This window comes from Dromiciops gliroides, chromosome 2, assembly GCF_019393635.1.
Source record: "Dromiciops gliroides isolate mDroGli1 chromosome 2, mDroGli1.pri, whole genome shotgun sequence".
Lineage (NCBI taxonomy): Eukaryota > Metazoa > Chordata > Mammalia > Microbiotheria > Microbiotheriidae > Dromiciops > Dromiciops gliroides.
Window position 1 is genome coordinate 250,204,116 of NC_057862.1, and position 11,954 is coordinate 250,216,069.

At 37.1% G+C, this 11,954-nt stretch overlaps 1 protein-coding gene across 1 annotated transcript in view; it reads left to right on the forward strand.

The window, feature by feature from the left end:
• SLC38A6 (solute carrier family 38 member 6) overlaps positions 1-11,442 on the forward strand; it is a 74,314-nt gene extending 62,872 nt beyond the window's left edge. The window contains exons 11-16 of the mRNA XM_043982243.1: positions 1,889-1,968; positions 2,314-2,414; positions 7,217-7,341; positions 9,219-9,363; positions 9,466-9,560; positions 9,931-11,442. Coding sequence (XP_043838178.1) covers positions 1,889-1,968; positions 2,314-2,414; positions 7,217-7,341; positions 9,219-9,363; positions 9,466-9,560; positions 9,931-10,011 — 627 coding nt within the window. The 3' untranslated portion in view covers positions 10,012-11,442. The remainder of the gene's footprint in view (positions 1-1,888; positions 1,969-2,313; positions 2,415-7,216; positions 7,342-9,218; positions 9,364-9,465; positions 9,561-9,930) is intronic.
• Positions 11,443-11,954: the final 512 nt, after the last annotated feature.

Consider the following 11,954-nt stretch of genomic DNA (forward strand, 5'->3'; position numbering starts at 1 on the left):
TCATCAGTGATGTCTTAATTGTTGAATCTAATGGACTTTTCTCAATCCTTATCCTTTTTGACTTTTCTCCCACATTTGATACTGTTAACCACCTATGTTTTTTCACTTGTGTTTTCATGACCCTGCTTTCTCTTGGTTCTCCTACCTGTCTAAGTGTTGCTTTGCTAAATCTTCCATATCATGGAATCCATATCATGCCTCTTACCTGTGAGTGCACCCCATGTTCTGTCCTGTGCCCTCTTTTCTTCTCTTTCTATATTCTTTTTCTTAGTGACCTCTTAAACTCAACATGGATTCCTTAATATCTCTACATTGTTGACTCCTAGATCTACAGTAACAGCTCTGGTCTTTTTCCTGAACTCCAGTCCAGCAGCACAAACTGCCTTTTAAAACATTTCCAATTAGATATCTTAAATTCAGGATGCTCAAAAGAACTCATTATCTTTCCCCTAAACCTACCACTCTGTTAAATTTCCCTATTCCCATGGGGCAGCTAGATGGCGCAGTGGATAGAGCACCGGCCCTGGAATCAGAGTATCTGAGTTCAAATCTGGCCTCAGACACTTAACACTTACTAGCTGTGTGACCCTGGGCAAGTCACTTAACCCCAATTGCCTCACTAAAAAAAAAAAAAAAATTCCCTATTCCCATTGATGGGACCACTGTTTTGTTAGTCACCCAAGTTAACCTCAGTGCCATCCTTGCCTTCTCATTCTCCTTCCCCCAGTGGATACACTCAGTTGCCAATTCTTGCCTATTCTATCTCCATACAGTCACTCCCATACAACCCTTTTTCACTAGTCCCACAGCCATTCTCATCACCTCTCAGGTAGATTATTGCAATGGCTACCTGACTGGTCTCCCTGCCTCAGGTCATTCCTATCTCTAATCCATCCTTCATGACTGCCAAACTAATTTCCCCAAAGTATAGGTCTTACTTTCACTTCCCTACTCAGTAAACTCCAATGGCTGCCTGTTACATTAGTGCAAATAAGCACTCCTATGATCTAGTTATATGTATTTGAATTTTTGCTGTTCGACATTATTAATTCCAACCCAGTGGAGATCATGCTTCAAAGGATTTGTTATTCACATGAATCACAACCTGGCTATACCTTCAGCGTCAAACATAAACTCTTAGGTTTGTCATTTTAAGCCCTTCACACCCTGGCCTCAGCCTACCTTTCCATCCCTATTGCCCCATTATTCTCCTCCACATTCACTGCCATTCAGCCAAACTGGCCTCCGTCTCCCACATTTATGCCTTTGTGCTGACCTAAGAATGCATTCCCGACTCACTTCCATTGCTCAGAATCCCTTCAAGTCTCAGTTCAAGTGCTTTCCTTTCTACATAATTATAGATATTCAATGTGCTCCTCCCCAGCTAAACTGTAATGTTTAGGGCAGAGACTCTTTTCACTTCTGTCTTTGTATGCCCAGCGCCTGGCACATAGTAGATGCTTAACAAATGCTTACTGATTGGTTATTCTAATGTCTACATATATTAACTAAGAAAACAGTAGTGCACAGCAAGAGAAGGTTCCTAGATAGCACAGGGTGACAGGGGAAACTAGCCAAAGAATAAAACATTTTCTGTAGATTCTGGGAGGGGAGAGGGAGAATGTTTCTAGAGTGAGGGAGTCCCAAAATAACTGTGATGTAAAAGCAGGAAGCACCAGTAAGGCTTCCTAAATAAATATAAATATACCCATAACTGTCCCTCACATCACAGAAATAATTTTCCTTTAAATGTTGTAGCTGTTTAACAAAGAATACTGAGTTCAACCGGATGCCCTTCATTGGGAAATATGAGGTGAATATCAGATTTAGAGGTAGCTTTTTCAACAGGATATTATTTAATAATTTCACTTTTTTTTTCATTTTTCAGAGTGCTTATGCCATTCCAACTATGGCATTTTCATTTCTCTGCCATACTTCAGTATTGCCCATATACTGTGAACTTCAAAGGTAACTTGTACTAATCTTAGATTGTCTTAAGTGAGATAAAAAGGACTTTGATATTTTGAGGCTTTTTTGAGTCAGTTCTATCATTCCCTCATGGTTCCTTGTGTTAGATTCTGAAGGGTTTCTTAGACAATACCAAAAAATCAGTGGAGTATTCATGGAGAATGTTATATGATAAAAAATACTCTCATATAACATCTTTCTATCGCAATTCCTGGTGTAATGTTGCTGATGGACTCAGTTTTGTATGACTGAGGAGCACCGTGACCTGTAATCTATACTCTTTGATCTCTTGTCCAGATCCTGTCCAGTCTGAGGTTCTATTTTGGTTCTGTTTTTGTCTTTTAGACCTTCTAAGAGCCGAATGCAGAATGTAACCAATATGGGGATTGCTTTAAGTTTTCTCATTTATTTTTTATCAGCATTGTTTGGCTACCTCACTTTTTATGGTAAGTATTTACTTTTATGTAAGTAAGAGACAAATGCAACTTATTTATCCTGCATTATTATTAGTGTGTTTTATTGTATAGTTGAGGTTCATGCTCATCTCTTATTAGTGGATTTAAGTTTTTTCCAGAAAGCCACTTGGATAAAATTTAGTTATCCTAAGATTATAAAAGAATTGATTTATTGTCTTTTTTTTTTTTTTTAGTGAGGCAACTGGGGTTAAGTGACTTGCCCAGGGTCACACAGCTAGTAAGTGTTAAGTGTCTAAGGCCGGATTTGAACTCAGGTATTCCTGACTCCAAGGCCAGTGCTCTATCCAATGCACCACCTAGCTGCCCCTGACTTATTGTCTTTTGAAAGTAGGGAATCAGAAACAGTGTGATTTGTCATTGCACAGGTAACTTATGCTTAAAAGCTTACCTGCAGGTCTGTATGCATATTTCAGTATCTTTCTGCCAGATGATTTAATAGGGAACTTAAGGTTACTAATGCTTTTTAAAAGACATGAATATAATTTGTCAATTAATTAACTTTATATCTGTAGCCAGAAAAAAAATCCTGTCCTTCCAGGAAGATGGGAACAAGTGAAGTGGAATATCTGATTGGGATATCCGGATTGGGTTTTGACTCTTTTTTACATCCTTAGTGTTTAGCACAGTGCTTAATAAGTGTTTATTGTTTGATTGATTATGATGATAATTGTAATAATATTATAGTGATCATTGCAATAATTATAATCACAGGTTACATTTATATAGCACATTATAGTTATAAAACACATTATGTGCACTATCTCCTGTTACTTTCATAAAAGCCTTGTAAGTAGTATAAACTTATTCCCATTTTAAAGATAGGGAAAACAAAGCTGAGAGAGATTAAATGACTTGCCCATGGTCACTGAAGTGGTTAAGTTATGAAACCAAGCCTAGAATTCAGGATTCTCTGGATTCTGAGTCCAGTGCCTTTTCTGTTGTAGTTATATGAGGTATGAAGGAGAAGGAAGGAGGATTAAAGAGGAAAACTGTATGGATGCCCCAGGGTCCAAATCCCCCTCACTCAAGGTTCCATTTTGAAGCAAATTCTTAGCTGTTCCTGGACCGTTGAGGCTTTCCCTAAACTTTGTAGGTTTTTAAAAATTCTCTCTTTAACATCATAAGGAATGTTATCTAAAAGATTTTAATGCTTGTAAGTGACATATTTCCCCTGTAGAGATTTGTCTAATCATCAAATATCTATCTTTTCCTTCCTGGATCTTCCTAGACTTCAATTCTTTGTCCACAATGGCAAGTTTTTTAGACTACTCAGATTTCCTCAAGTAGAGAAATGAAAACTTCAAGGAAAATTACATCCGAAAGAGTTTTTTGGAGCTGCATGGTTTTATTTTGCTTTTGCAAACACAAACTAATTCCTTCCCTAAAGGCAGAATCATGATGGAGATGGTGATATGCAGTTCAAAACAGATCTATCTTGGCATTTAATCACAGTACAAGAAAGAACCTTCACATCACCTTTCTGCCAAGATGACTACAGCTGGCAATCTCATGTAATACAGAGTGTACTTGAAACAAAGTACTTGTAAAGAATTTTGGTCCAAAGTTAAAGGCTTCCAAAGGTCAAAAGTTAAGTAGTGAGTCCCACTTTATAAACTTTTTACCCTGTTTGGCAACCTGCTCTGATTATGACACTGTCTTAACTAGGGTCATATATACTTTGCAGAGGTCACCTTATGATATTTGTAGAGATTTGTCTGGATCCATACAAGCTTATTTTACCATATTGGTTACATGTGTTCTGGCTCAACTAAGAACACAGAGCTAACCAACCTGATGGCAAATGTATTCCTGAGAAGATAGAAGGTAGACATGTAACAATTTGAGTTTAAATTAGAATTGATTCCTCAGACTTCTGGCCACATCTCAGTATATATGAAGTAGTATCTTCTATCCAAGCATTCAAAAGGTGATTTCGTATCTGATTCAAATTGGGTTACAGGAAAAGCCTTCACTTATTAGCCCTGGGTTAATAATCTTGGTTTTTTATCATAGAATATGTAATGAAAGATTGGCATTATCTGGTAAGAAAGAAAAATCATGTTCCTTTGAAAAACAAAACTACTGTCCAAATATGCACAATAATTATTCTTTTTAAAGTCCCATGAGGTTGATTAGCAACAGGTGTTAATAGCTGCACTGTTCATAAAATTGAAATAGGCTAGTCCCCCATATTTTCCTATTAAAGAAGTAATACTACCACTGTATTCTGTTCTGATCAGACCTTATCTGTTTAGCTCTAGTCACTACATTTTATAAAGAACACTGGTAATCTGGAGAGTATCCAAAGGAGATCTGTGAGGTGAAAGGCCTCAAGGTCATGTTATGATCTTAAAAGTTTGGTAAAAGGGGCAACTAGGTGGCGCAGTGGATAGAGCACTGGCCCTGGAGTCAGGAGTGCCTGAGTTCAAATCTGGCCTCAGACCCTTAACACTTACTAGCTGTGTGACCCTGGGCAAGTCACTTAACCCCAATTGCCTCACTTAAAAAAAAAAAAAAGTTTGGTAAAAGAATGGAGACTTTTTAGCCAGGAGTAGAAAGGGTTACAAAGACATGATATTCATCTTCATGTATTTGTTTAGCTTTATTCTGCTTGCTCCAAAAAGTAGAACTAGCAACATCAAGCTTGTTTTAAGGAAAAACTTCCTAACATCTAGAAAGCTATCTAAAAGTGGAATGAGCTACCATCAGAAATCATCATCTTAGAGTGTGAAGAGACTTCAAAGGTCATCTAGTCCAACTCATCCTTCAACAAGGTTCCCTTATACAACAGACCTAACAAGTGTGTCTTCCTATTTTTGCTTGGAGGCCTCTGGTAAGGGAAAACCTACTACCTCCTGAAGTGGCCTAATACATTTTTGGGTAGGTTTAGTGAATTAAACTCAGGTCAGGTCAAGTTAAGTAAACAAGCATTTATTAAGCACCAGATTGAATTCAGATATGTGTTGAACCGGATGGCCTTTGAGTTTTCTTACAACTCTGAGATTCTATTAACTCACAAATATCAAGAATTTGAGAATAGAATTTCTATTTGTTGTCTTCTGCTCTCATGCTTGGTTTACTAGACAATGTTGCCTCCACACAATCTAGAAAGCATTCTAGATAACTAATTTCCAAATGGAATTCAATACCATAAACATTGATTACATGCCTACCATGATGAAAGCACTGTAGTTCTTGCCCTTCAAGGAGCTTCCAAGCACACAGTCATGAAACTTCCATTTTGGCCTGCATAAATATTTATGCTGTCCCTCACGAGTGTCCCTTTCCATTTGAAATGCCAACATCCTCATTTGGGCCATCATTACTTCTCACCTAGACAATTCTAACAGCCTCCTAATTGGACTTCTTGTCTGTATTGTCTCCTTCATCCAGTTCTTCCTAAAGGATGGCCCTCATCATGTTCAAAAACTTTCACTAGCTTACAATTGCTTGCTAAAGGAAATAAATTTAATAAACATTTATTAAATTTCTACTGTGTTCAGATTACTGTGCACCACCCTTAGGGAGATACAAATTTTATGTAAATACCTACCACATCTATTTGCTTCCTTTCAAGTACTCAGAATTCCAGCCATATTGGACTCAGTTCTCTTTACACAACCATTCACTTTCCTGCTTGGTAGTGAAATAATATTTGTAAAGTACTTAGCACAGTGCCTGATATATCATGGTGCTATATAAATGTGTATTCTCTCTCCTTCCTGCCATCTGGCCTTTGTGTCTTTGTTTTTTGTTTGTTTGTTTTTGGGTTTGGGGTTTTTTTGCAGGGCAATGAGGGTTGAGTGACTTGCCCAGGGTCACACAGCTAGTAAGTTGTCAAATGTCTGAGGCCAGATTTGAACTCAGGTCCTTCTGAATCCAGTGCCGGTGCTTTATCCACTGTGCCACCTACCTGCCCCCTGTGTCTTTGTTAATATTATTCCCTCCCCCTCCCCCATGAAATTACCTTTTTCTCTTTTCCCCACTATTTGTCTATTAAAACTTCCTTTAAGGTCTAACTTAATTGCCACTTCTCAAGTATTTTCCATGATCTTCCCCCTACCCCTCGACCCTGTCCCTATTAGAAATAATCTTTTTTTTAAAAATTGTCATAGCACTTTACTTTTTCCTCTTATTTCACATATAGCTTTGTCCCTTTATTACCATTACTGGTATGCATGTCATCTTTTCTACTAGATTGTCAGCTCCTTAAGAACAGGAGCTGCGTGCTATTCAACCATGTATCCCCACAGTGCCGGACAGATAAAGGGCACTCAGTAAATATTTGTTGGATATACCTTTTTACCCTTACTAGTTTTCTCAAACAAATGTATAGTTTCAATGTGTCAAAAATTGATCTTTTCCTGCAGTTCTATATGCACTACTTTCTTAAACACCTTCACTTTTTATATCTCATCACCAGAAAAAAGCCATTTGTCTACCCCTCCTAGCTACTCCCTTATGTCACCAGGTAATTAATTTTCTACGTGCCCCATTTTCTGCTTTGGATAACCCTAATTCTACCACTTGGTGCCACAGTAGGTGAGGTAAAAACAAGCACAGCATCATTTGAAGTGCTCGGTAAGAGCACTTTGTTTGGGTGGCCAAAATGTAAAGGTGGGGGGGAAAGGTTTTCTTCTCCAGGGTGAAGATAAGCCCACATCTGGAATTGTTTTAGAAAATTTTGCAAAGACTAGCTCACGGAAGAGAAAGTATTGTGCGTTCTTGACATCTTAGCCATTTATAAGGGGACCTGATTTTGTTATTTGCAGGAAAAGCGGAGTCCGAAGTCCTACAGGGTTATAGCAAGTATTTGCCACATGATGTTGTTGTCATGGCTGTGAAGTTATGCATCCTGTTTGCTGTGCTCTTGACAGTCCCTCTAATCCATTTCCCTGTAAGTACTGCTAAAGGCCTTGTTGCTTATTGTAGTTGGTTCCCTAATACAGCAACACTAATTCTTTGCAGACTAGGACATTTGAGTCAAATCTAGTCTTGTGTATTTTATTCATTTGTCAAGTGATTGATCAAAGACCTCATACTGCATATGGCTTCATGAAAGGACAAAAATAACAGTGAACCACTAAGCTAATTTGTGCTTTTTGAGATTAAGTTTAGATTTAAGCTATCCCACAGCATTGTTTCCAATCTGGAGAATGTAGTACTTCTACAGTTTGGGGGGAAGGGTTGAATTTTTTTTCTTCAATTCAGCATTGTGTTTTCCAAATATATACAAAAAAGATGAAAATTCAAGGCAGCAAAAGTAGGTTCTTGCTGATTTATTGTAACTTTGTTTTGACAGAGAAAGTTTAGCTTAATCTTAACCAAAATAAAGCATTGGCTATGCAGCTGTTAAGATTTGAGGTCAGAATAAATGAATGAGTGAATAAAAATTTTTAAAAATTACTGCTGTACATGAGAACTTTGACAAATACTATGTCCCTGGGGGAAGGTATTCAAACATTGTAATATGAGTGTCTTATCTATTCATTTAGATTGTAAACTATTCAAGGGCTATTGTCTTTTAATTGATTTGCTTCTCACAAGGTGCTTAGTATAATCAGTAAGTGCCCTTTGAAAGAAAAAATGCTGCTACAGCCAGAATCATGAGAGTTGTTGTAAGCAATGTAAAATATTTCCTTCATTGAAATTATTTTCTGTTTTTAGAACCTTTATTCTTTTGCCCATAGGCTGTAAGGACCAATTGATAACCATCACGACCTGTTATTCAGTCATTTTTCAGTTGTGTCTAACTTTGTGACCCTTTGAGGGGTTTTCTTCACAGAGATACTGAAGTGGTTTGCCATTTCCTTCTCCAGCTCATTTTACAGATGAGAGAATTGGCCAGGTGTGTGAGGCCAAGGAAGATGGGCCTTCTGACTCCAGGCCCAGCACTCTATGCACTGTACCACCTACCTACTTCCCCCCAACCCCCAATGATTACCTAGTAGCCAATAATCTCCTGTCTCTGCTAGACTGGTCCTCAGATAACAGTCATGCCATCTATTTCTGGGCCCAAACTTGTAGCTTTTCTAGCCCAGGACCTCTGATAGCTGTGCTTTGCATAATAGCTGTCAGATTAGTGGCGGTAATCAAAGAAGTTAAGGACAATATGAGTGTGAAAGTTTTCACATTTTTCATATTTTTTTTTACCCAGTAAGATACAATGTAAATTCAGTGCAACAAATCTTTATTAAGCATTTACCATGTATAGTGCTGTGATGTTTAAAATCTAAACATCACAGTACACAGTGCTAAGCCCAGGGCAGGGACATATAGAGATTAATAAGATGCCATTTCTACCCACAAAGAGTTTACCACCTAATAGGAGAGATAATAAGCACATGAATAATTATTACGCATAATACAACATGATAAATGCACTAGACAAAATGCAAAATCCTAAGAAGGGAAGATGACATCTGAGAATAAAACTAGTGTTATGTGTGTTTTAATTTGGGGGGGGGGCAGGGCAAAGAGGGTTAAGTGACTTGCCCAGGGTCACACAGTTAGTAAGTGTCAAGTGTCTGAGGTTGCATTTGAATTCAGTTCCTCCTGAATCCAGGGCTGGTGCTTTCTCCACTGTGCCACCTAGCTGTCCTCCTATTATATGTGTTTTTGAAAGCTTCATGATAAAAGCAGTGTGTAGACAGAACTTTTTTAGAAAATAGTCATCTTTTGAGAAGACTACAAGGACAGAATTATATCTAAGCAAGTATTTTCCTAATGATACCTTCTTTTTTTCTTAAACTAGTTTCTTTTTCCTTTATACAGGCAAGGAAAGCAATGATAATGGCATTTTTTCCTAATCGCCCTTTCTCATGGATTCATCACTTTTTGGTCACTTTAGCACTCAATATTGTCATTGTTTTACTTGCACTATATGTTCCTGACATTAGAAATATATTTGGTATAGTTGGTAAGTTATCTGTTCCCTAAGTTCCACATAATAAATTGGCTTTCTTAGTTTCAGGTTCTGATCCTAATTATTTTGTTTGTTTGTTCGTTTTCTCTCTTAAAGGTTCCAGTACATCAACATGTTTGGTTTTTGTGTACCCAGGATTATTTTATCTTAAACTAAGTAGAGAGGATTTTATATCACAAAAGAAGCTTGGGGTATGTTTTTTTTAAATGTACATTTCTTTTATGACCCCTGTTTTAAGAAAAATTTTGTCATTTTATATTATGCATTTTCAAAAGAGGCTTATTTATCAATCAGGAAGCATTTAGTAAATACCTAATATATGCCAGACACTGTGCTATTGTAAGAGGGTTGCAAATTTAAAATTGAAACATTTCCTGCCATCCAGGAGGTTACATTCTATTAGAGGGAATCAACATATACATACATACATACAAATAAACACAAAATAATTGAGGTGAAGGGGAGGCAGTAGCTATGGGGAAGATCAAATAAGACTTCATGTAGAAAATAGTACTTGAGCTGTAGCCTAACTGTCTCTTTTTCTTTTCCACATTTCTACAGGCTTGTGGACTTCTTCTCTTTGGAATTCTGGTTGGGAGTTTGAGTTTTGCACTAATCATTTTCAACTGGATTAATAAGTAAAAGAATCATTTCCCTTAACTCCTACAACACAGCTTATAGAACAGTTTCCAGAAAGATGTGGATATTGTCACAGAGCTCAGCTGATTATGGACTATAGAAGACATATTAATGTAATTGTTCAGTCAGTCATGTCCTTTTTTTTTTTTTTTTTGCCATTTTCTTCTCCAGTGTGTCCCCATTTTACAGATGAGAAACTGAGGCAAATAGGGGTTAAGTGACTTGCCTTAGGTCACACATTCTGAGGCTAGATTTGAACTCAGACCTTCCTGACTCCAGGCCCAGTACTCTATCTACCATACTGCCTAGCTGCCCCTGTTATCACAATACTACTTCCATTTTTTCAGCCAGCCTTGGAAGAGCATGTTTTTTGTACCAGTGAACTTTCTTACTTCTGGAATTCACTACTTTTGAAGAGATTTAATAGGGATGACCTAGAATAAATCAGTCATCTTCTGAGAAAAGAAAGCATACCTTCAGTCTTAGAAAAAGCCTAATAAAATTAAAACATCTTAGCATTTTTATACTGTTTTAAAGTTTACAGACTAGTTTACATCCGTTATCTCATTTAATCTTTGCAATATCCCTGTGAAGTAGGGAGTGCAAATAGTAATATCTGCATTTTGCAGATGTGGAAACTGAGGTTCCAAAGGGTAAGATGATTTGCCAAAGATCAGGCAGCTGATCAGACAGCAAACCCACAATTTGAATACAGATTTTCTGACTACAAATCCAGTGCCCTTTTTACATTTTATCATACTGCTTCTTCGCGATCCAGTGAGATTGTAATATATTTGAATTTAAGAACTCTGCTATTTATTGTATCTTAGTGCTTAGTGCAGTAGTAGGCACATAGTACTCTAGCAGTACTTGCTAATTGAGCAGTTATAAGAGGGTAGAATCCATGTTAGTATACAAGCTAACAATATTTGTCTTATTTAATAGACTGTGAGGCCTACATTCAGATTATGGAAAAAACCAGCATTATTTCTTCTTGTATTGTACTATAGCAATATTCTTTGAGACTAGTCAGTATTACAAATACTTGTTTTCTAAAACCTCAGTTTGGTTTGAACTGACTTTCAGGATATTTATGTTCTGACTCCATAAGCATTTCATGTTTACACCCCTGCTATTAGAGAAAATAAAACTTTCTAGTTATATACCTAAAGCACAGTGGGGAACTTTAATCTACTTGGATCTAATTATGTGCTGCTGTTCGATTCAAAAATCCCATTAAAACCATTACGTGTTTATGCCTTCTATAAATCCAGACTTAGGCCCGTTGTGACAGCTGATAAAATTGCTCCCCAAACTCATCAGCTAGCCAAGAGAAGTGAATGCCTCATTAGCAGTAAAGAACTTGTTTCGCCATTCCCGTAGTTAGTCATTCCTCTTCTATTTTAAGTTGAAAATGTGTACCCAAACAAGAGATCCACCCACATTAAACTTGTTTGTTTTTCTAGTTTCTCCTTTACTAGTTCTCATTTTTAATAACTTGAATTCAGTAGTCATTATTTCAGAGGCATGAGTGTTTAGCTAATCTAAGAGAAAAGCTATTTCATTATAGCTTTTGGTGAAAGAATGGTTGGAAATTATAAGTCATGTTATCCTAGCACTAGAAGGAATCTTAGAATCAAAGTTTTGGAACTAGAAGACACTTTAGAGATTATCTGATCCAACCTTTCATTGATATAGTTAAAATAATTGATGAAACGACTTAAGGTACTAAAAGATTAATTGTCTCCCATGGTAGGATTCTTTTCACTGTGCCACACAGCCTTTACTTCTACATCAGTGATGTCGGATTGACAAAAGACTTTGGGGTGTACACTTAAATAGCTATATCAGTATTCTTCATCACGTTCTTGATATCCTATTGTAAGATGTTCCAGGTCCCAAAATATAGCTGGACCTCAATCACTGAAGTGATGGTTATGGTGCAG